Source organism: Pelobates fuscus, chromosome 12 (genome assembly GCF_036172605.1).
Source record: "Pelobates fuscus isolate aPelFus1 chromosome 12, aPelFus1.pri, whole genome shotgun sequence".
Taxonomy (NCBI): Eukaryota; Metazoa; Chordata; class Amphibia; order Anura; family Pelobatidae; genus Pelobates; species Pelobates fuscus.
The window spans coordinates 112,039,327-112,064,795 of NC_086328.1; the positions used below are offsets into that span (position 1 = coordinate 112,039,327).

The 25,469-nt window shown below is 43.6% G+C and overlaps 1 protein-coding gene across 2 annotated transcripts; it reads right to left on the bottom strand.

Moving 5' to 3' along the window:
* Positions 1 to 1,338: 1,338 nt before the first annotated feature.
* On the bottom strand, positions 1,339 to 25,072 carry UEVLD (UEV and lactate/malate dehyrogenase domains). 2 transcript variants are annotated; one of them, XM_063437976.1, is made up of 12 exons: positions 24,958 to 25,072; positions 14,690 to 14,774; positions 13,729 to 13,794; positions 10,096 to 10,259; positions 9,074 to 9,209; positions 7,848 to 7,948; positions 6,076 to 6,184; positions 4,524 to 4,694; positions 3,705 to 3,881; positions 2,902 to 2,989; positions 2,291 to 2,414; positions 1,339 to 1,679 (listed from the first exon to the last, which is right to left on the bottom strand). In XM_063437976.1, the coding sequence occupies exons 1-12, from the start codon at positions 24,997 to 24,999 to the stop codon at positions 1,515 to 1,517; spliced, it is 1,428 nt and encodes a 475-aa protein (XP_063294046.1). In that variant the 5' UTR covers positions 25,000 to 25,072; the 3' UTR covers positions 1,339 to 1,514. The 2 variants fall into 2 exon arrangements, with proteins under 2 accessions (XP_063294046.1, XP_063294047.1); XM_063437977.1 differs by lacking the exon at positions 14,690 to 14,774 and having other exon boundaries at positions 24,958 to 25,055.
* Between the last annotated feature and the right edge of the window lie 397 nt (positions 25,073 to 25,469).

Consider the following 25,469-nt stretch of genomic DNA (forward strand, 5'->3'; position numbering starts at 1 on the left):
GGTCCCTACTGGGCCCCAGGGAAGTCACCCACACTGCTAGATAAATACAAAGCTGCAGAATAAGCCTTGCACTTATACAAATTATAGAAACAGTCCCCACACAATACTACGGACTATCCACATGCATGCATAAACACACATACTCATACACACCAAACACACGTGACAGATCATCAACACACAATTCGACAAGCAGCCCCCATACACAGCCCACATTTATAGGTCTCATACACAACCATACACAATATAATAGAATCCTTTAGCCATATACACGCACCTTTGGTCGGACAGTGTTTAAAAACAGACAGACAGTCTATGTTTTTGGCGAAACGATCCTTTAAATACTAACGATAGAGATGTTTTTTTTTCCTCATTTTCCCTTCATTTCCTTTCAGACGTGTCAAAATAATTATTAGATTAAGTCCTGCACTGGCAGGGTTAGCACAGACAGAAATCTTCTGGCTAGTGAGGAGCCTGTAGTGGAGGTGTAGAGAGGCGCCCAGCACACCTCAGGTAAGAATTCAAACTGTTCTAAAAATGGTTTAACTATTTACATTGGGAGTGGTGGTACGCGGTCAGTGTTCCTTTAAGTTCCATTACCGTTTAGCTTTGCCCTGCCTGAAAAACTTAAAACACGATGTAAAATTCCACACTATATGTATTCATTTACACTAGCAATAAAATCGCTTTCATTTCAGCTGGCAAATATTTATTGGCTTAAAAAAGTGCAAACTCAAAACATAATAAAATACAGTAAAAATATATATATTTTTTTGTTTCCCCACAATTTTCAGTTGACTTTATGTAAATATGAAGACTGGAAAGAAGTATTTAAAAAAAAAATATCCAAGATTTTCTTCTGAGTTTGGACATTTTTGAAGTGATTTCGGAGTTTGCCTTGACAGTAAAGTGAAGAGTTTTCTCTGCTTCAGAAGCACGCAGTCCAAAGTCATAGAGATGGCAGATTTGACATATATATCTAAACTAACACATACTAAATATTAAACCAGCTCTATAGTGTTATTTAATCAACCTTTGACAATGAAAGCTTTTGCTCTGTTTTCACTTTATAAAAATCTAAAATAGGCAGAAAGAGAAGTCAACAGAGTGATAAATAGTGCAGTATGTGTAACCTCATTTGTTCCAGCACAGTTTATACTATAAACTGAATATATTGCTGTATTAAAAAAACCCTCTCAACTCTTCTTTGTAAAATTTTATATATTGAGAGATCAGATGTACCATTTAAAAGTGGAAGAACCTTGATTTTCCTTTAAGGCATAAAAAGAAACGTTCAGGAGAAATTATTTTTCAAGTTTTTTTAGTCTATGTTTTGTAAAAAATAATATGGTGGAAGGCACTTCATTTAAATAGAATGCAGTAACGCAATAAACACAAACCAGGAAAAAGACTGTCTCAAGTCATTCTGAACCTGGCGGTAGCACGATGGTGAATCTCAGTGATAAAGTTCTTTGTCGATGAAAATACCCACGTGGAGCCGGGCTCTTATAGAGTCAGATCTTTAGCTGTTGCTGAAGACTGTTAATTGATGCAGCACTTTTCAGGAGAGTTTCAGAAACCTGGTCGTCTTGTAGGATCGGAGCTGTACCTATTACACCCCACGCTCCTAAGACGCAAGGGATGCTTAAACATACCTCTTCTTGTATACCGAGAAAACCCTGAGAAAACAAAGAACAAACACAACTTATATTTAAAAAAAACAAGCAAACCATAAATAGATACAATTGCCTCCTGTTTTATTTGCAGATTATTGGTAGGGGAATATTTAGCTTCTTTACATTTGACAGAAAAAACACAACTAAAGCAATATATAAGCTCCATATAAGTATAGTTAGTTAGTTATTTTATAATTTTAATGCTTTTATAACTAAATACAAATAAACAAGCAAAAGCATTGAATGATGCGGGTGTAAAATTAATACTCTTCTTGTAACCTGTTTTCTGTCGTGTCCACATAATGATGTAAACTCCAACTTTTAAGATTGTAAGCTCCTTTGGGCAGGGCCTTCTTCACCTACTGTTTCAGTATTTCAATTATGTTTTTGAATTTAGTGTCTTTTTTTTTTAACCTATGGTGCAACAGTGCAGACTATGTTGGCGCTATATAAAGAATTGTAATCTTGGTAGGAGCAGTAGTCCAGAGATCCATGTGCAAATCCCCATAATGCAATGGGCATGACAATGGCTCTACTTATTGATCCGAATGACAAATATAGGAAAACAGGAGGGGTACACACACACACACACACACACACACATAACGCATTACCTTTGAAAGCGAGGAGATGGAATGGGTTTTTTGCTTGTTTTGTAGTATGGTGCTTGTAATGTCAGCTACAGACAGACCAACAGACCATGACCGTTGACCTTTCCCTTTTAACATCTCCATTGCCCTGCAAACACGAAGGAATTGGTATAGATGAAAGGTGCACAAAGAGAGTATAATTATCATATAAAATAAGATATGACAGTCTGAGTCAATGACACAGCATGTAAAAAGCTGCACACCATTGTGTTAAGGTGAATTGTAGTTGTGGACTATATTTCCCATAATACTTTGGGCGTCAGCTGATTACGATAATTAGAAATACTGTAACGACTGCCTACATTACTCCCCATGGCCTATGTTTGTAGCTATATGTGTAACATGGCTCCAAAGAAGGGACATTTAGCTAGAACCAGTGTGCTCATTTTATGTGTGATTTTTATTGCTTAATCAATTAGTTAATTTAAACCTGGCCAGGTACATTTTCATTAAAATTAACATTATCATTTATAACTGAACACATTTATTCAGAAGGAGTGTCCTAATTCAACAAAATTAAGCACTTAGGCTGAGATTTACTAAACAGTGAGAAGAGTGGGTGTTAATTTACCGACCTGCTTGTGATCTGTTCTTTGTAGAGTTGTGGGTATAATTTTGATGATGGATTACCATTTGACGACTGCGGAGCACTCCAGACAGCAACTGAGAAAATAAGAATGGCATGGTTAGATTACAAACAAAATTATCCAACTTATCAATCACACTCAAAGAAAACCAAAAACGTTATATTAAGAAAAGGACAAATCAGCCAAGAGATTCAGCATATATGACCATAGTAAACCTCTAACGGGGTGATTTTCCTCCTAGAAAATAATTTAACCAAATCTTCTGACATGGTGACCAAATACAATAATGCTGATCTTTTATTTTAATGTAACCCGGGCAACAGAATCCTCAGGTTGCCAAGGCAAAGGTTAAAATAACCATAAAGTATACCACTCTATGCGTCATAGGTCCTCCTGACTTCTGTAAGATGGGGTACATTGGCGCCGTGGCAGGCTTATGCAATGTATGATCATATAATGTAACTAAACCCCGTTTATTTTTTGCCTAGATTAGGTGTTTTTAATAAAACGAACAAAATTGTTCAGCACTAAAATAACTGTTTAGTAGATAAGTGAGTGCGCTGGATTTTCATTTTTACTAATGGTTTCTTGACACAATCAAGACTTGTTATAATAGCAAATAAGCTTTTAAATTGATCAGCACCTTCTCCTAGTATCATATGGCAATAGGCCAAGACTAATTTGATCTAAGAAAAATTAAGGGGGAATTGAGTTAATATTTATATGTTGAGACATTTGTTTAACCTATTGAAAACAACATTTTGCTATTCATATTGTGAACATTGGCCCACCTTTGTTGTCTCCCTGCTCTCCGATGATCCATGCTTCCTGTTTGTTGTTCCCTTGACAGTTTGTCATCGTTTCCATAAAATGCTGAAATCTACCCGAATCTAAGTTACATCCGATGCCCACTACCTGTCTCTGATGTAATCCGCTCATCTTCCAAGCCACGTAGGTCATAATCTCCACTAAAGAACACAACAAAAAATAGATGTATTGTATAATTACCATGTTTTAATCAGAGCTGCTCAAATCCAGAGTCATGGGCCACAGTGACAAGCCTTCTGAGTGCCCAGGTCATGACCTTCCTACTGTATGGACCCCAAAATGTCCACCATTTATTCTAAAATCGGACCCTGGATACTGCCACTGATCTATTAGACAGAGATAAATGGCACAAAACGGTCTGAAGCACCAGCTCTAATTGTAGATATTAGAGCACCAGCTCTAATTCAAGTTGTGTGGAATTAAGGTAAGTGCTCTAAGCCCTCTAAGTGCTTTGTCTAGCTTTAGAATGGATATGTCACAGGCACCTGGAGTTCTCTGCTAGCCCATGGCTATAACAGAGAATTGTGCGAGTTGTATCCCTTTAAAATCTGATTAATAAATAATAGAGAGTAGCGTAGACTCACCTGGCACTCAGTCCAGGCATGGCTACCACCAAGCCACTTCCATTCAATGGTATAGTAGGTTTAATGGAATATGTTTCAAAATATGACTTTATAGAAGGTTAGGATTAAAATTTTTGCCCTACTCTTTTGATAGACTACAACCCCCAGAATTCACTGCCAGACATGAAACCCAGTAGTAACGTGAAAGGCGCCACGCACCTGGCTGAGATGCAATTAGCAGAACACTGGTTGGACTGCGATAGGCCACGCTTGGAATGATAGTACGCAGGAGGTCAACATTACTCTGCAGGACGCCAAGATAGGATTTCTCATTGCTCCACGCATTCACCGTAACAATAACCACTTTAGAGTCAGCTGAAGATGCTAAATCTGTAACAAAACAGAGACATAGATCAAGCACCCAATACAATATTGTACTATTCCAGAATTTCACAAATGGAGCATATAAATAATTCACATCACAGCTTAAAATTTTCAATGTTATAAGCTTCAATAGAGATAACACACATACATAGACACATTTTTTAACCCCTTAAGGACCAAACTTCTGGAATAAAAGGGAATCATGTGTCCTTAAGGGGTTAAACTGCTTGTAAAATAAAAAAATATATAAAAAATAAAAAAAGGATTGTTTCTTTGAAATAACAGATTTTTACCTGTTCACCATTGATCTCCCAAATCTAATCTCCTATTTTTTTTACTTACAAACTAAAAGACTGTATTAAGTATTCTAAGGGTTAATATAAAGTTTTTATTACATCATAACCCCCCTCACGATTGTGTAAATAATGAACTCTGACTTTAAAGGAACAATCCACACACCTAAAGCAGTGTGCTCTTTTTACATTTACAAAAAGTGCGGATTTCAATAAAAATTGGCACTTTTATTCATTAATCTTGTTACATCCCCTGGCTATCAGACAACTGGTCCTGTTACGTCCTGGTTTGGTTAGCTCAGTGGAGCCAAGCTCAAGAGGCAGCAATTGTCCAGAGCACCTGCCTTGCAAAGACTTCTCATTGAGCTGCATTGGGAAGTCTGTGATTGGACAGCCACAGAAAGTCTGGGTGGGGTTAGAAAGGGAAGGCTTGGAAATGTTCCAGACAAGAGATCTGCAGTTTTTACAGGCAGATTTATATATAACCTTCAATGTAAACATGCACAATTAAATACAGTGATGTTTTCATTTGGAGTATATCTACTAAAATGTGTTTTTTTATTTTTATTATATGGGCTGTGGAGAGTCCCTTTAATTTATCACTTTTGTTTATACAAGGTCCATGGATTTCAAAAGGAATAATGTTAGCATCTCTTTATTTACAGTGTGCAGTCTTATAGTCTTCAAATTAGGTCCTAAAGCGCACGCATGGCAATGCGCTCGCATTAGGATTTCCCCATAGGAAAGCATTATTCAATGTTTTCCTATGGGGATTCCGGTGACGCTGGAAGTCCTCATGCATAGCGTGAGGATATCCAGCGTTGTTTAGGCGTCCAAAAGTCAACTTTAAGCCCGGAAGTCCCTCTAGTGGCTGTCTGGTAGACAGCCATCAGAGGAGGAGTTAACCCTAGCAGGTCATTATTGCAGTTTATAAAAATTACATGCTCAGGGTTAAGGGTGATGGGAGTTTGCACCCAGACCACTTCAATGAGCTGAAGTGGTCTGGGTGCCTACAGTGTCCCTTTAAGTCACAGATAAAAAGGATCAACATTTAATAGGCAGTAGGATATTAATCATGCCATTGTATGCTTTACCTTTGCTGACTTGCACATTGGGGATGTGGAAGATGTCCAGATCCATAGCGCCCCCTCCTTTTGTGCCCCCGTCACTGATATCAATGAGTACAAGCCTGTCTGCTAATGCCTGTAACAAAGAATTCATATTCACATTGTCAATGCACCAATCAAAACACAGCTTTATTCGGCAGCGCAGGCATGCTCCAAGGGGCCCATTGGATATTGCCGACTACCAGCGGAAAGTAAAAAGCAATCCCACCTAGTTATTATACACACACACACACACAAAAAACTTAATACTTTTTTTTTTCAGCTAACACAATGCAATCTGAGTGATCAATAGAAAAATCTAAATCAATTCATGATTTGGTCTGGCAACTCTTTCCCGAGTTAGGTTATGTATAGAATTGGTGGTCTTGGGGTTAAAGAGGCTCTACAGCGTGGAAGTGACCTTATTTTTAATAAACAATGATGAAACATGCGAGCCAATCACAGCCTTTTAAAATGACTGCAGAGGACATCCCAAAAAACACATTTCCAGGAAGAATTTATAGGATATGCAGTTCAGCATTATGGGATATTAAATTCTGCACTTGGTAACAGTTCTATTCGCCTGATAAGACGAATGAAACTATAGCCGATAGCAGGAGCAATACTATAGACATGGTGGAACTCCTTCCTAAGAAGCTAGCAGAGAGCCTTTCAGAACCTATAGCGAGTTCAACACAGTACAAGTGCTTGTATGGGAAAGGGGAGCATACAATTCCTACTGTGGCAGCAATGCAAGGGTGGGCTTATAGCGGCAGTGATTTTACAAACACTGTGCACATGAAGACAGTACAGAGCATTGCAGCTTAGCCGTCAAAATTAACGCTTTCCAATTTCATAAGCGTATCTTATTTATAGACCATTTTTCAAGAGGCAGACTTATTTCTGTTGTTCAACTTCCCTACAGATCTTTCATGACGAGTGCCTCTTTGCCACTAGCACAGCATTTAGGACATCTGCTAAATTCTCAAGTTTGTGAGTGAAAGAGTGGGGCTAAAATCTCTTACCTCACCTTTTAACACCATGTACTCTACTTTTAGAACTGGTGCAAGAGCAACTATAAAGACCGTATACTCGCCTAGTTTGCTCTAAACCAAGTAACATGCTCTTAAAGGGAAACTCCAGTGCCAGGAAAACAATCCCTTTTCCTGGCACTGCAGGTCCTCTCTCCCTCCCACCTCCCAATCCCCGGGTTGCTGAAGGGGTGAAAACCCCTTCAGTGACTTACCAGAGGCAGCGACATGTCCCACGTCGCTGCTTCTTCCTCCACCGCCGCTCCTCCTCTGCATTACGTCGGTCAGTGGGCGAGACTGATCCCTCTAGCACAGGTTTTCTGTGCTATAATCCAGGAAGGGCCCTCTAGTGGCTGTCTAGTAGACCGCCACTAGAGGTGGAGTTAACCCTGCAATAATTACACTTGCAGGGTTAAGAGTAGTGGGAGTTGGCACCCAGACCACTCCAATGGGCAGAAGTGGTCTGGGTGCCTGGAGTGTCCCTTTAAGAGAATAATAGAAAACCATCTACGTTTTATTCTAATAATTAGCAAAAGCCAGGATATAGTTTGTATATGAATGTCACTTTTAAAGTGGATTATTTGCTGTAGTAAAAATGCAATATTATATCTGGAACCGGGGTTCAATAATATTCAATTATTAAAACTTTGTTGAGTAATATAACATCTGAAAAACAGTCATATTTCCCCACTTAAAATATACGGTTTGAAGACATTCTCAGATTCTCACCTTCGCAGATACTGCCAATAAACAAGAAAGTGCCAAATCCCCTCCACCAATCACAGTGACTTTGCCTCTGCCAGTTGCTGTAACATCTACCTGTGAGACTCCTAAAGGCATATAAAATATATTTCAGTGTTTACACGGTGTACAGTCTTCCTGTTAACATTTAAAGTCCAAAATTTTCATAAATCTGTATTAGGCTTTTACAAAAGAGTATAAACCCACTTGGAATTCTGTAAACGTCAGGAAGTTTTACAAAGCATTCAACTCTCATTTAATAAATGTCATTTTTATGAGGGTTTCACTTGTCCTTCTTGGTATGTTATACATATGTGCCTCTGGAAGTAACAAATTCTTGTTCTTTTGCCCTCAAAAAGGCTAATAATGCAAAATAAATAAAAACCCAAAACAAAGAAAAACCTGAACACATACTGTCAGGATCCTATCCTGACAACTAAGTCTATGTTCGTTTATTCATGTTGCTTGAATAACTAGTTCCAGCTCTGCACCACTAGTGGCCTCCCTAACCACTAACCTTCGTCATCCTCACCTGCCTCGACTCATTGAGAAGCTACAAAAAGGCTACACCCAACTTACCACAGGGCCTTTACAATGAGGTTGGTGCTCATCCTGAAAGACTTCAGTTCCTGTGGATGTACTCTTCTATCCTGCCAACCAGCTTTATACCGACCTGCACCAAACCAGCCTAACCTGCACTACTCTGCTTTATCCTGTCAATCAGGTTTACACCAACCTGCATAACACCAATCTGGACTTTGCTTCTAATAGTGCAAGGTCTTATTTCCATACTTTATCAGTACTCCTTCCAAGAGGGGGCTGATTCACTAAAGTCTTTTCCTAATTTCCTGAAACCTTCTTGTTCCATTCTGTTCTATTCTTTTATACTTGTCCCTCTATATTCTACCTATACTTTCATCTATAGGTTATTTTATTATCTACCTACATTATAGGGAACACCTATATAGATCATATTGCCAAAACCTTTGTTTCTCTTATTTTCCTTCTCCCTATTATTTCATTTATAGGAGATCCTGCTGTGTTCTATTATATCCAAACTCACCAATAAAGCCTCTGATGTTAACTCTGGCCACAGTCTCCTATCTGACCTGCTCAAGATCATGACACTATCACACAGCGACATCATAGCGTCATGATGCACTGGGTAAGCTCAGGCATCTGCACATAAATATTTTGCGCCATTCTGCACTCACCATCAGTGACCTGAGAAATGTAGGAAAGCAGCTCTCTCTGTCTGGCTTCCTCCGCGGCTGACAGAGAATAGAGCGGTAGTTCGTCCTCGAACTTCATCGCCATTTCTTTGGTCAGGCCGATGATTGAGGACTTGGGCTGAAAACACAAAGAGCAGCCATGCCTGTTATAGGTTTAAAACAGGGGGGGAAAATAAACCAAAAATCGCATTCACAAGATGGCAGAGCTAATATCATTAAGAAAAACAAAGGAAAACCTGAATAAATAGAATGGAAAAAATAAGTAAACATTTTCGGGTTGATTCACTGAAATTCCACATTGTATTCCATTGAAAGCTGAATTGCAAAATTTAGGCCAATCATCGCACTATAATTCAGCGTTCGATGGATAAAACCGCCTTCACCACACCATCACCAGACACCTTTCGGGGCAGCAGTAATAACGCATGGGCACGGTGGCAGCTGCCACTAGGCCCCATGAGCATAAGGGCCCCATAGACGTGCCAACTTTTCAGTATATTTTTCCAGGAGATTTAGGCAAAACCTTCAAACCCTCTTTATTAAAATGTTTAGGCGAACTAATCACCTCCGTAGCTGTTTCGAATACATAGCTTGACCTTAATGAAAACAATGTACGCGTATTAATTGAACATAGGTAAGACAAAATCAATACGCATAATTGTTTGACGCCGCAAAGCTATGATAAAGTTCTTTTAATATTTTAAACAGTCCATGTCAGTTGCCTCCCCTGCTACTAAATGTTTGTGTGGATTAGTCTCTTCTGTACAACATGTTTTTAATGTTTAAAAACTGATTTTGTTGGAGATACCAATAAATATAAGGTTAATTTTATCGATAATGTATATTTTTATTCCTGTGAGTGGTTGTAAAAGCAGGGTCCCAGTGCACTACTTTGTCCGGGGTCTTACAATGCTGTTAAGAGGACCCTGGTTTTAGTTCAAGTTCAGCAAGAAGCCTACATAACAATAGCATTGACCACACATTCTGTGCATGGTGAGCCTTACATGACTCCAGCTCTGAAGATAAGGTAAGTAGATCCTTCCCTGAGCGTCTATGTGTTTTCCCACACGGATACCCATAGTGTCGGTGGGCTTCAGGAAGCAGATTGGAGGGGCAAATGGGTGTGAGTCGAGGAGCCATAGGCAGATTGGAATGTTATACAGGTTTCCTGGAACACAAATAGCATTAAGAAAGAATTCAGATTTTATAGCCTATAGTTATGCACCCAACCTGCATCAATAAATAGCATCAAAAGGACAAAACGTAGGGACTACTGAAAGAAAAATTAATTTAAAGGGTTTATTTTAATTTTCATTCAGTTTTTATCAGTAAGCTACAACGAACCAATTAAATGACATTAAACTTACACGTGCACTAAATAATATATCCCCAGGTGCTGTTAACCGCCATCTCTCCCATATATATATATATATATATATATATATATATATATATATATATATATATATATATATATATATATATATATATATATATATATCCTGGCTAATCATGGCAGCATCACTTATGGGTAGCTCCGCCCCAATCAGGAACAGGACAGGACAAAATCAATTAATCCAGACCAGACTGGGTATAAAAGGTCCCTCCTCCTTCTATCCCACAGTCTTTTTTCCTGTCCTTTCAGGACACCCAGGATATTTTATTTTGGGCCACCTTCCCATGTGTACCATGGGCCTCCAGATGAAGTTCAGCCTCTCTTCATCTGAAGAACTCAGTAAACAGCCTGCACGGGCAGGACTAACTGAGTTTAGTACAGATTAGTATCTGTACTATATGGGAGAAATTATTCTTATATATCGTGATGTGGGGTCGGCTGTTGCCTTAAAAATTTCCCCTTATGGCATCCAAACCCCTTCCTGATCTGAGGTCAGTGTTTTGGAGAAGCCAGGGTTGGATGACCATAACTACAGATGCCAGCCTCCTGGGATGGGGAGCACACTTGAACGACTCATGGATTCAAGGAGCTTGGTCATGGAAGGAGTCAAAACTTTACTAAAATTTAAGAGAAATGAGAGCAGTTCTCAAGGCATTAATAGGGTTCCGTCCTCTATTAAGGGATGCCTGGGTGAGGATACATACAGACAACAGAGCAGTGGCATCCTACATAAATCATCAGGGAGGCACTCGAAGCTATACTCTACTGATGGAATTATCCCCGATAATGAGGTTTGCGCAACTGCATTTACAAGGCCTAAAAGCGGTTTATCTTCCGGGACCAGAGAATTTTTTGGCAGATTACCTCAGCAGAATGAGGATTCTCCAAGGAGAATGGAAACTGCACCCGAAAATTTTTCACTTGATCACCCTGAGGTGGGGTGTACCCCAGATCGACTTGATGGCTTCATACCAGAATACTCAGGTGAAGAGGTTTTACTCCCTTCATGCAGATCATCGAGCTGTAGGACAGGATGCCCTGTCTCTTCCATGGGAATTCGATCTGGGGTACGCGTTCCCTCCCTACCTATGATTTACCGACTACTGAGGAAAGTATGGAAGGAAGGCCTCAAAGTCATTGCCATAATCCCAATCTGGCCTCGCAGACCTTGGTTTCCCTTGCTAAACAAGATGAGCTTGGAACCTCCTTGGCCTCTTCCTCTCAGCCCAAACATCTTGACTCAGGGACCAGCTGTTCATCCCAACCCCAGCCAGCTGAAATTGGGGGCATGGCTCTTGAAAAGGAGAGACTACTAGCTCAAGGGATCTCAGAAGCTGTGGTGTCTACACTCCTTAAATCCAGAAAGGTATCAACTTCTTCCTGCTACCATAAGATATGGGAAGTTTTTCGTTCCTGGTCTCAAGTTAATAATGTGGATTTTCTTCAGTCATCTAACATCAATATTCTACACTTTCTTCATACAGGTCTGGAAAAGGGACTGAGTCTTAGTACTCTAAAAGTCCAAGCATCGGCTTTATCTGCTCTCTGCAACAAGTCCTGGGCATCAGATCCTCTGATTGCTAGATTCTTTAAAGCTACCATCCGTATAAGGCCTCCAAATAGGAACTACTCTCCTCCGTGGAATTTACCTATGGCACTGGAGGCGTTGTCTGAAAACCCCTTTGCTCCATTAGATGAGCTGGGTCTGGTCTTATTGACATATAAGACATTATTTCTGGTGGCTGTTACTACGGCAAAGCGCATGTCTGAAATTCATGCAATTTCCTGCAATGAAAATCACTTTCAAGTGTTCCACGACAGGGTGATCTTGAGACCCAGACAAGAGTTTCTGCCTAAAGTTGTCTCGAATTTCCACATCTTACAGGAAATTGTTATTCCTTCCTTTTATCCATCTCCTTCTACTCCAGAGGAAGTGAAACTTCGTGAATTGGATGTCAGGCAGTGCCTACTTAAGTACATAGAAGTTTCTACTCAATTTCGGAAGTCTCAACAGCTGTTTGTTCTTCCGATTGGCCCCAGGAGAGGGGAGGCAGTCTCTACTTCCACCTTGAGACGTTGGATTTCCAATACCATAGTCAAGGCTTATCAGTTGAAAGACCTTGTTCCTCCTAGCAGGATCAAATCTCACTCTACAAGGGCTTTAGCAACATCATGGGCTAATTGGGCAGAAGTTCCATCTGACGACATCTGTAAGGCAGCTACGTGGTCTTCTCCTCTCACTTTCATCAAACACTACAAACTGGATTTGGCTTCTTCCTCTACGGCCTTTGGTAGAGGTGTTCTGTCCTCTGTGGAATCTATCTAAATTAAACTTTTTTCAGCATTATCTGGTTTGGAGTTTCTGTTAATTTCCCACCCTATGGTGAAGCTTGGGTATTACCCATAAGTGATGCTGCCATGATTAGCCAGGAATACGGAAAATTTTATCATACTTACCGTAATTTTCTTTTCCTGGCTATTATTCATGGCAGCATCAGCAACCCTCCCTTATTATTGGAATTAGCTTTGGGACTAGACTGTGGGATAGAAGGAGGAGGGACCTTTTATACCCAGTCTGGTCTGGATTAATTGATTTTGTCCTGTCCTGTTCCTGATTGGGGCGGAGCTACCCATAAGTGATGCTGCCATGAATAATAGCCAGGAAAAGAAAATTACGGTAAGTATGATAACATTTTCCGTAATATATATATATATATATATATAAACACAACTTATTAAACTGATGATGCGCTGCCACTTTTATAATTGAATTTCTGTTCCACATAATATACCGATACCAACCTACACATCAATATTATATAAAATATATTGCTTAATGTTAAAATGTGTTCATCACAATTTTGGGGTTTTGGTTTTCACATGTCAGCTGTTTATTGAACACTATGACTCAGAAATAGGGCACACAAAAACAAATTACAAAGGATAAAAATAATGTAAGTACCTGAAGTAAGCCTTTAATAAAACAAGAATTCTCACGGTTACGGAGCTAAATAAAAGCAACACTCTAGGCCCCAAGGGTTGGATGACACCATTGATCTTGATGAAGTAGAGCTTCACTGAGGAGGCTGACACAGTGAAGTGAAAAGATAAATAAACAACCTTTTTTTAACCCTGTCAGAGCTAGCCCACCCACCTAAATGGTGACTGGGGCACTATTAAAATGGACCCTGGAAATGTCAATGTCTGAACTGCAGAGAAAAAGGGCAAACATTCAACTTACCCTGAAACTTCATCGGAAGTGTCCCTGTGAGGTTTAACAAGTCTTTCTGGGATCCGTCTTTAAAGGCTGAAATTATCAAAACAAAGAGTGACAATATATCTTTATACGCTTACCTGACATCCATGTTTGTTCTAACCGGTGCCAATACAGATTCCTAGTTACGGGGTGCATCATGTGATAATATATAAATGCCAGCCCCCAAAGAGAACAGTAATTAGCATTTTAACAAACTCACTATCAAGAAATAAAAAAAACTACTTTGTAATACTAGGTTACACCAGTAAGTACAAAGTACACTTAAAGCAGCACTGTCAAACCCCAAATTAAGTATTTTATAAAAATAAAATACTTAAATTATGGACTGTGCGAGAATATATCAGTAAGGTCCAGCCAGATGAGGATGGCAGTGCCTATGAGGGCCAGTTTCAGGTGAGTTAAACTCACCTTGGCCCGCCCCCCCTGGCCACTGGACCCCCAGCTGCGATGTCACCGTTGGGGTAACTTGTAAATTATGCAAAGTCCCCAGATGGTAACAGTTCTGCTTTAAGGGATAACTTATAAATACAATTATTTAAACATTGACACAGTTTAAGGTTTCACTTATTCTTCCAGTCTTTACAGAAACATTGGGGCTGAAAGGCTTAGAGGTACATTGCATTACTATCTTGCAATATTATCAAGGAAGAGAATACGGGATTTACAGTCCCTCTATGAGATCCTAAATGGAACCTTGGCAGAAATTAGTTTCTCTACCAGGTGAAGACCTGCAGTGCAGCAAAGGAGAAGGTTGGTGGGACTTCAAAGGCTACATTTTATTTTGCATTGAAAGTTTGTTTACACACAAAAAAAAGAGTGGAAGGAAAATGGTCTGATTTACAATCTTCGTCAGATGTTAATAATCGACTGGCAGAGTCCTGGCACTGTGAGATCCACTATGTACTCTGGAATCATGGAATCTTACTGTAAGTATCGATGGAGTAAACGAAGTTTGGGAAAACTTTATAAACATCCTTTAACTCTTCTACCGTCAAGTCCCGAAATTTATACTGTAACGAGAAGGGAAGATGCAATTTAGCAACTTTAGACATGTTGCAACAACACAAACTACGTGAATTAGCAGATATAAGAATGAGCACAATTCTAACCTTTACGGTTATTATAACTTTATAATCAAAAAGTTATAATAATCTGTTTGTTTTAATGCATGGTCAGAAAACACTCGATGCACCATAACAACCACACACATCACAGGCGGTGCCTGGTCACTGTAACCAAGAACCCACTGACTTATAACTGCAGCAATTTGCAAAAATCACACCGTTGTACAACTACCCTCTTTCCTTCAGAAGACAGATTAGGAAGTTTTACTTCCTTCTTTGTCCTCCAAATTCAATCAAATGGCGTTTGTACAGCAGACGCAAGTTGGGCAGGAGCACGCCATGTGAGTTCTACATCCTGAGTCACTACACAATTGTATGGTTATTGTGGCGAAACCAGCTTCGCCACTGTGAACTGGAGAGGCCTGGCTGCTAGCCTCCTGCCCTGCGACTACGGCCCATGGACATATTGCTCTATAAACACTATATTTGGGCATGTAATAATTTATATTGCTGCTACTGGCCCTTTAAAATCAGCGATGGACATATTGGGACTTTTGGGACTAATGTCCCTTTAAGACTTTGTAACATATCACAGTAATACTGTCTTAAATATTATGTAGGTATTTATGTGTTCAGTTAAACTGGGGATATGTAGAAATGTGTGTTTTATGTGTTAAATGTATCAGTATGTAATTTTATGTCTTTTACTGTCTTTTTGCAACCATGTGGTTAATGGAGTCTGACTCTAGTCCCAGATAATTGGATTACTTCTCCAATTATCTCCAGGGCAGAAGGGAGGAAGCCGGGATGCATTGTGGGGGATGTTTTACTTCTGTTTGGGCCAGATTGTGCCATGCTGCAAGCCAAGGCCCAAAAGATACTTTTAGTAACTTTTAAACCCCTGGTCGGATCCATGCCATTTTTTAATATGTTGTTCCCCTGAATGGATTGATTGTGGATATGTATTTTTATGTGAATGTGATGTATGGTTTTAAAGTTATGAAAGTTGTGTAAAAGTATATTTTACTCTGTATGCATAATGGGATTATGTGTCACACTAAGGGGAGGGGATGTGTGGGATGTAACATCTATGTCATTGGTTCTTTTATGCCTCCCCCTGGGTGTGGCCTGTATGTGTGAGTTGGAAATAAAAGCCAGACTGGGTTTCCCAGTCTAGAGTTCTTGCTTAACCCTCAAAGCGATGTGTCGTCTCGGTCTTTGGGGGAATGGGATTGTATGCTGACTGCCAAGAGTGTAAGCCGATGTCTGCTTTTCTTGTTCAGCTGTTCCAGTGTTCGTGTGGTTCCAGTTCGGAGTGTTATTTCGTATCCAGCTCGTGAGTTCTGATGTTCTGCAGTAGCTGTGCCTGTCTATGGAAAAGGGGATTATCGCCTAAACGCATTTTTCCCCTTGTATGCTGAAACGGTCCGTTACAATTGGTGGCAAGCGGCGGGATCGTTCCTACAACCAGAGAGACAGCTACAGACAACACCATTTTTTGGATTACAAATTGAGGGCAACGCTAGTATCCGTACAGCGACCCTATCTACAAAGGAACTCAGAAAATGGAGGAGAAGTTTCAAGTTAGATTGGACGATTACGTCCTGGAGTCTGGAGCAGTCTCAGAGGAGAACATGTTGATGTACAGAGAGACTGTCAGAGCCAGATTGTGGGACGAAGCCCTAGAGGAAGTACAGTATTCACGAGGGGATCAGCGCCGCAGCAGAAGGCAGCGAATTCTGGCTAGAATGGCAGAGCGGATGCCCCTCCTGAGAAAACAGACCACAGAAAAGTGGGTGACTAGACTCGAGATTCTAGTATACGCAGAACTGGTGCTCGACGACGCATACCAGGCGCTACAGTGGTACGCGGCTCAGTGTGTCCCCAGGATGGCAGAGTATGAGTTCCCAGAAGGCGGAGATTACACTGGCCCCGGTCGATTTTGGAATAATAGTGGTGACGAGGACTTTGGGGAAGATACCGACTATCGTTTTTGGGACCTGTACGGCATCCGAGAGAACATGCTGGGTCTCTTTGGCGCTATTGACCTCGAGGCAGACCTACGATATTTGGTTAACCAGGAATGGAACCTGGAGGGGGATTACCTGCGACTCATCAATGAGGCCTGGGAAGAGACAACCGGTCCTCCCGCCCAACAGCAACCAGCAGTACCCGAGGTAGCAGAGGTATCCAGCGACTTGGAGCAGACAAGTATGGAAGGCTCTGACGCTGAAGATGATTTTATGGCCAAGGTGAGGCAGCAAGTGGCCCAGTATGGGGGTTATATATCCATGGACACATTCCAGGGGATCTGGAACCAGGTCATGGCTGAGCAAAACTCAAAGATGGACGAAGAGTATGATGAGCAGGAAGAGTGGTACAGCAGCAGAGTAGAGGCTGCATCCGAGGAGGTTAGCCGCCCCCCCCTGAGGCGGCAGGAAGAACCCGAAGTAGGGGTCCTCATAGACTGGTCCTGTGAGCAACCCCAGGGAGCTGAAGGTGCCGTCCTTCCTCCCCAGCGGCAGTGTGTGTCCCAGGGAGATGAAGGTGTCGTCCTTCCTCCCCAGCAGCAGGCTGAGTTACAGGGGGCAGAGGTTGTTGTTCCTGCCCCCCAGCAGAAAAGTGATATGCCAGGAAGGCAGTGTGAAGTAAAGGGAGAGGAGAGCAGCGTCCTCCCTCCCCAGCGGCAGTGTGTGTCTCCGGGAGCTGATGGTGTCGTCCATCCTCCCCAGCGGCAGGCTGAGTTACAGGGGGCAGAGGTTGTTGTTCCTGCCCCCCAGCAACAAAGTGATGTGCCAGGAAGGCAGTGTGAGGTGAAGGGAGAGGAGAGCAGCGTCCTTCCTCCCCAGCGGCAGTGTGTACCTCAGGGAGCCGAAGGTGCCATCCTTTCTCCCCAGCGGCAGTTTGCCATCCAGAGAGAGGAACTTGTTACACCCTCTCTCCCACGGCAACCTAATCCACCAAGGGGAGATGTTAAGCCCCACAACTGTGCAGATGGGACCGTAGTCTCTGCACTTACAGCACAAGGGATAGGGACGGTCGGTCCTGTTCCCCAGCCTCAGTGTGATGGATCCAAAGGGGAGACAGTCGGTCTCCCCCTCCGGCAGTCGAGCTGTGCACCTAAAGGGGAGACAGCCAGTCTCCAGCAACCAGGCGCCCACCAGACTACTCCCGTGGTAGTGCTGGCAACAGGACAGAGTACCGCTGGTCTCTGCCCCCTCAGCAACCCACCAAGGCAGCCTACCCGTCTCCCACCCAGCAGTGGTGAAACACCAGAACTTGGACAAAATCCTTCCTCACCCAGATGTAGTAACCGGTTAGTGTGGGTGGGCTGCTCTGTTATTTCTGTTTCGTGGGTGGGTTGCTGGACTAACCAGGGCACTGACCGGCAGAAAGTCAGGTACCCTGTTAGTCTAATTGGCAAAGGGGAGAAATGTGGCGAAACCAGCTTCGCCACTGTGAACTGGAGAGGCCTGGCTGCTAGCCTCCTGCCCTGCGACTACGGCCCATGGACATATTGCTCTATAAACACTATATTTGGGCATGTAATAATTTATATTGCTGCTACTGGCCCTTTAAAATCAGCGATGGACATATTGGGACTTTTGGGACTAATGTCCCTTTAAGACTTTGTAACATATCACAGTAATACTGTCTTAAATATTATGTAGGTATTTATGTGTTCAGTTAAACTGGGGATATGTAGAAATGTGTGTTTTATGTGTTAAATGTATCAGTATGTAATTTTATGTCTTTTACTGTCTTTTTGCAACCATGTGGTTAATGGAGTCTGACTCTAGTCCCAGATAATTGGATTACTTCTCCAATTATCTCCAGGGCAGAAGGGAGGAAGCCGGGATGCATTGTGGGGGATGTTTTACTTCTGTTTGGGCCAGATTGTGCCATGCTGCAAGCCAAGGCCCAAAAGATACTTTTAGTAACTTTTAAACCCCTGGTCGGATCCATGCCATTTTTTAATATGTTGTTCCCCTGAATGGATTGATTGTGGATATGTATTTTTATGTGAATGTGATGTATGGTTTTAAAGTTATGAAAGTTGTGTAAAAGTATATTTTACTCTGTATGCATAATGGGATTATGTGTCACACTAAGGGGAGGGGATGTGTGGGATGTAACATCTATGTCATTGGTTCTTTTATGCCTCCCCCTGGGTGTGGCCTGTATGTGTGAGTTGGAAATAAAAGCCAGACTGGGTTTCCCAGTCTAGAGTTCTTGCTTAACCCTCAAAGCGATGTGTCGTCTCGGTCTTTGGGGGAATGGGATTGTATGCTGACTGCCAAGAGTGTAAGCCGATGTCTGCTTTTCTTGTTCAGCTGTTCCAGTGTTCGTGTGGTTCCAGTTCGGAGTGTTATTTCGTATCCAGCTCGTGAGTTCTGATGTTCTGCAGTAGCTGTGCCTGTCTATGGAAAAGGGGATTATCGCCTAAACGCATTTTTCCCCTTGTATGCTGAAACGGTCCGTTACAGTTATCATGTGAACGCTGTGTCCAGATTTGTTAATAAGACAATTAAGCAGCCAGCAACTTTGGTGTGGCTGCAATCAACTTCTACAGCAGTTTCACTCATAAGATCTAATGAATGAAACTGCTGTTTGGGCTGAACTGCATATCCCATAAATCTTAGCTAGACAGGTGTTATGGGAAGCCATCAGACCCTACAGACAAGAATGAGAGGCTCCTGATTGGTGAAGTGTCTTCCTGTCATGGATGGGGATTTTTTAAAGAAAGACTGTGTAGGTCGAAATGTTGTGGTGTGACATTAGGTTTGAATAAATTGCCTTCCTGAACCTCTTTGTATATGGATGTGTATTTAGCAGCAGGAAAGGTAAAATTTTATTATTGGATTGTTTATGTAATACATATCAAAATGGAGATCACATCCAGCCTTCAATATCCCTTTAAATGCATCAAAAGGTGTCTTTAGCAGACATAAAAGAACAATGCAAATATGCAATTATATTTTAATATGCACACCCTTTAATAATGAGTACTAAGTAAATAATAACAATAAATATGCAGCCTGAGCAGTTTAAAACAGATAGTGGGAGAAATGTGAATAGCAAGATTCTATATACACTATAAAAAAAAAAAAAAATCACCATGGAAACCAACAGATTTTTTCTACTGATGCCACTGGTTTCCATGGTGATTGCTTCACTTTTACAGCTCTATCTTTAGCGATTGCTTTACACTGCCCGTGACCTCACAACTTGGACCAAAAACAATCTGCAGTTTGCAAATGCAATTAGTAAACACATACTAGACCTGGATTCATCCCTCTGTACCCCAGCGCTGGGTAGCCCAAAAACTGCTTGTACCTTCTTGCATGCAGAGTTTGTGAGCCTCATATTCCTCCAGGACTGACTGAGATTCCCAGCTTCTTTCTGAACTTTAATACCCCAGGCTGGGTGCTCCAGTTCTCCCCAGTGCTGACTGAACCCCTGTACGCCGACTACCCCAGCACTGACTAAGCCCCTGTACGCCGATTACCCCAGCACTGACTGAACCCCTGTACGCCGAGTACCCCAGCACTGACTGAACCCCTGTACGCCGAGTACCCCAGCACTGACTGAACCCCTGTACGCTGACTACCCCAGCACTGACTGAACCCCTGTACGCCGAGTACCCCAGCACTGACTGAACCCCTGTACGCTGACTACCCCAGCACTGACTGAACCCCTGTACGCTGACTACCCCAGCACTGACTAAGCCCCTGTACGCCGATTACCCCAGCACTGACTGAACCACTGTACGCTGAGTACCCCAGCACTGACCAAACCCCTGTACGCTGAGTACCCCAGCACTGACTGAACCCCTGTACGCTGAGTACCCCAGCACTGATTGAACTTCCTGCACCCTCAATACTGTTTGAGATACCTCCGACCTCCCTAGTACTGACTGAACCCCTGTACCCAGAGTACCCCATCACTGATTAAATCACTGTACACCGAGTACCCCAGCACTGATTAAACCCCTTGTATCCTCTGTGGCGAAAGTAACCTCGGCACTGGCTTTTGGAGGAGCCTGGTTGCCAGCCTCAGGCCCTGTGACAATGGCCCTGTAATAGACTTTGGTTAAAGACACTGTTTGTGCCTTTTGGACTTGTATGGTTACACTTCGAACTCTCGAAGCGGCACTTCGAACTCCCGAAGCGGGTCGAATCGGTTGGCTGGCATTCGAACACATGGCGGCGGCCATCTTAAGCCGCAAGCACAATGAGCGGTGTTTGGTCGTCGAGTAGATGGAACTCAAATCGGGCACTCGACGACGCAAACACCACTAAACACGTACCTTCCACTGATGTTCGGCTATTGGAATGGGAATCGAACGGCGTTCGGTCAGAATAAATTCCCGGACGAGAGACATAAACTGAGCCTACCCCCTATACCTTTGGTATTTTATATGCTACCGAAGTAGACTGACCACACAGCCTGATTTCCTGGAACTCTTTTCAGACAGTAATTTTGTGTGCGGTCAGTTAAATATAAGAGCTCCATGGAAATCCCGAACCCCTGAACGAATCTGGGTGATTTTTGGATATGTTGTTCACCCAGATCAGGGCTAACGGGGGATATATAACTTTTATAGGGTTCACATGAGTTTTAGGGGTACTTTTTTTTTTTTTTTTTTTTTTTTTAAATATGTGTTTTTCTGCCTGGAGATAATGGAGTTAATACAGTATCTGACTCAATTATCTCCCAGGCAGAGGGGAGGGATTGTATGTTTGTATAGGGGAGTGTCATGCATTTAATCATTGTTGTTATTGGTCTGTGACTTTATACCATAGCTTCCCACAAGGTCCATGTGGGAGTGCCCATTGCACGGGGACTTGCATAAAAGGACAGTGTGGCTCCCAATAAATCAGTTCACTTCACCCTCAACACGCAGCATCGTCTCGTGATTGTAGGAAACAGCTATACCAGCTATAATCCCTGCTCCTGGGATTGTTCTTTGGATTGCTATAATCACAAACTCTTGTAAGAGCTACACTGCTATACTCTCTAGGAGAGGTCCACCCACTTTATGCTGGATCCTTGTCTTAGGTTCAGGGTGCGTGGAGGACAGCGAGACCCCAGCCTAGCTGCGGCAGCTAAGGGGCTATGGTGCTTATGGTGTCCGGTGTGGTGCTTATAGTACTCAAGGCGACTAGGAAGCAGCGATTGGCGGAGGCACCTAGTCGGCCCGTAACATCCTCACTAACCCAGCACTGACGGAACCACTGTACAGCGAGTACCCCAGCATTTATTGAACACTCTGTATCCTCACTACCCCAGCACTGGTTGAATCCGGTGTACCCTGAGTACCCCAGTACTGATTGAACCCTTTGTGCCCCAGATCACCGCAGCACTGATTGAACCCCCTGTACCGAGAACCCCAACACTGAACCCCTTGTACCCTGAGAACCCAGCACTAATTAAACCCCTGTACAATGAGTATCCCAGCACTAATTGAACCTCTGTACCCACAGTACCCCTGCACTGACAACCCCTGTACCCAGAGTACCCCTGCACTGACAACCCCTGTACCCAGAGTACCCCTGCACTGACAACCCCTGTACCCAGAGCACCCCTGCACTGACAACCCCTGTACCCAGAGCACCCCTGCACTGACAACCCCTGTACCCAGAGCACCACTGCACTGACAACCCCTGTACCCAGAGTATCCCAGCACTGCCTGAACCCCTGTACCCAGACTACCCCAGCATTAATTGAACCTCTGGACAATGAGTACCCCAGCATTAATTGTACATCTGGACAATGAGTACCCCAGCATTAATTGTACATCTGGACAATGAGTACCCCAGCATTAATTGTACGTCTGGACAATGAGTACCCCAGCATTAATTGTACATCTGGACAATGAGTACCCCAGCACAGATTGAACCCCTTTACCCTGAATATCCAAGCATTGATTGAACCCCTGTATACTGAGTACCATAGCACTGACTGCTCACAGGTACCCTGAGTACCTTATTACTGGCTGTACCCTCTGTATCCCAGCACTGACTACTCCCCTGTACTCCGAGTACCCAGCACTGACTGAACCTTTTATCTTTTACCCCAGCACCGACTGAACCCCTGTATTCTGAGTAACCCAGCACTGACCGAACCCCTGTATCCTGAGTATCCCAGTACTGACCAAACCTCTGTATCCTGAGTAGCCCAGCACAGATTGAACCCTGAATATCCAATCATTGATTGATTAAACCCCTGTATACTGAGTACCATAGCACTGACTGCTCACAGGTACCCCCTGTATCCCAGCACTGACTACTCCCCTGTACTCGGAGTACCCCAGCGCTGACTGAAGGTCTGTAACCTGTGTACCCCAGCACTGACCGAACCTCTGTATCCCGAGTATGCTAGCACTGATTAAACCCCTGTATCCTCAATAGCACCCCGAGTACACTACTTGAACCCCCTGTACCCTGAGTACACCAGCAGTGACTAAATCCCTGCACCCTGAGTACCCCAGCACTTCTTGAACCCCCTGTACCCTGAGTACCCCAGCACTACTTTAACCCCCTATACCCTGAGTACCCCCGCAGTGACTGAATCCCTGTAACCTGAGTACCCCAGCAGTGACTGAATCCCCTGTACCCTGAGTATCCCAGCAGTGACCGAATCCCTGTACCCCGAGTACCCCAGCAGTGACTGAATCCCTGTACCCTGAGTACCCCAGCAGTGACTGAATCCCTGTACCCTGAGTATCCCAGCAGTGACTGAATCCCTGTACCCTGAGTACCCCAGCAGTGACTGAATCCCCTGTACCCTGAGTACCCCAGCAGTGACATAATCCCTGTACCCTGAGTGCCCCAGCAGTGACATAATCCCTGTACCCTGAGTACCCCAGCAGTGACCGAATCCCTGTACCCTGAGTATCCCAGCAGTGACCAAATCCCTGTACCCCGAGTACCCCAGCAGTGACTGAATCCCCAGTACCCTGAGTACCCCAGCAGTGACCGAATCCCTGTACCCTGAGTGCCCCAGCAGTGACTGAATCCCTGTACCCTGAGTACCCCAGCAGTGACCGAATCCCTGTACCCTGAGTACCCCAGCAGTGACTGAATCCCTGTACCCTGAGTACCCCAGCAGTGACTGAATCCCTGTACCCTGAGTACCCCAGCAGTGACTGAATCCCTGTACCCTGAGTACCCCAGCAGTGACTGAATCCCCTGTACCCTGAGTACCCCAGCAGTGACCGAATCCCTGTACCCTGAGTACCCCAGCAGTGACCGAATCCCTGTACCCTGAGTACCCCAGCAGTGACCGAATCCCTGTACCCTGAGTGCCCCAGCAGTGACCGAATCCCTGTACCCTGAGTATCCCAGCAGTGACTGAATCCCTGTACCCTGAGTACCCCAGCAGTGACTGAATCCCTGTACCCTGAGTACCCCAGCAGTGACTGAATCCCTGTACCCTGAGTACCCCAGCAGTGACTGAATCCCTGTACCCTGAGTACCCCAGCAGTGACTGAATCCCCTGTACCCTGAGTACCCCAGCAGTGACTGAATCCCCTGTACCCTGAGTACCCCAGCAGTGACCGAATCCCTGTACCCTGAGTACCCCAGCAGTGACCGAATCCCTGTACCCTGAGTACCCCAGCAGTGACCGAATCCCTGTACCCTGAGTACCCCAGCAGTGACCGAATCCCTGTACCCCGAGTATCCCAGCAGTGACTGAATCCCTGTACCCTGAGTATCCCAGCAGTGACTGAATCCCTGTACCCTGAGTATCCCAGCAGTGACTGAATCCCTGTACCCTGAGTACCCCAGCAGTGACCGAATCCCTGTACCCTGAGTACCCCAGCAGTCAGTGACTGAATCCCTGTACCCTGAGTACCCCAGCAGTGACTGAATCCCTGTACCCTGAGTACCCCAGCAGTCAGTGACTGAATCCCTGTACCCTGAGTACCCCAGCAGTGACATAATCCCTGTACCCTGAGTATCCCAGCAGTGACTGAATCCCTGTACCCTGAGTACCCCAGCAGTGACCGAATCCCTGTACCCTGAGTATCCCAGCATTGATTAAACTCCTGGGTACCCCCATCATTCTATTCAGTGCTGCAGGCTGGCAGTGATTATATTCCTGTAGGTAGAGGTTGACCCACCTTTCCTAGTCGATGTCTGATCTCCTCTACGTTAAACTCCATGGCTGGCTCCTGGGTTACTGTAATCAACTCCCGGGACCCTTCCTGCTTCCGCCTCCCTAAGCCGGGCTAACCAGCAGGGAAGGGGCTGTACCTACTCTGTCGGGAGGAGGATCTCTGGTACTACTCCTCCCTGCAGTGCCAGGATAAACAGCGTCCAATGCAATGTCAATGCTGTGATGGGAGAAAGCACAACTTACCGTATCACGTGCTGGGTGTCATTCTCTCTGTATTACAGGCTGTGTCATAGACTGACATTCTCTCTGTATTACACCCTGGGTGGTAGGCTGATATTCTCTCTGTATTACACCCTGGGTGGTAGGCTGATATTCTCTCTGTATTACACCCTGGGTGACATACTGAAATCCTATCTGTATTACAGGCTGTGTCATAGACTGACGTTCTCTCTGTATTACACCCTGGGTGGTAGACTGACATTCTCTCTGTATTACACCCTGGGTGGTAGGCTGATA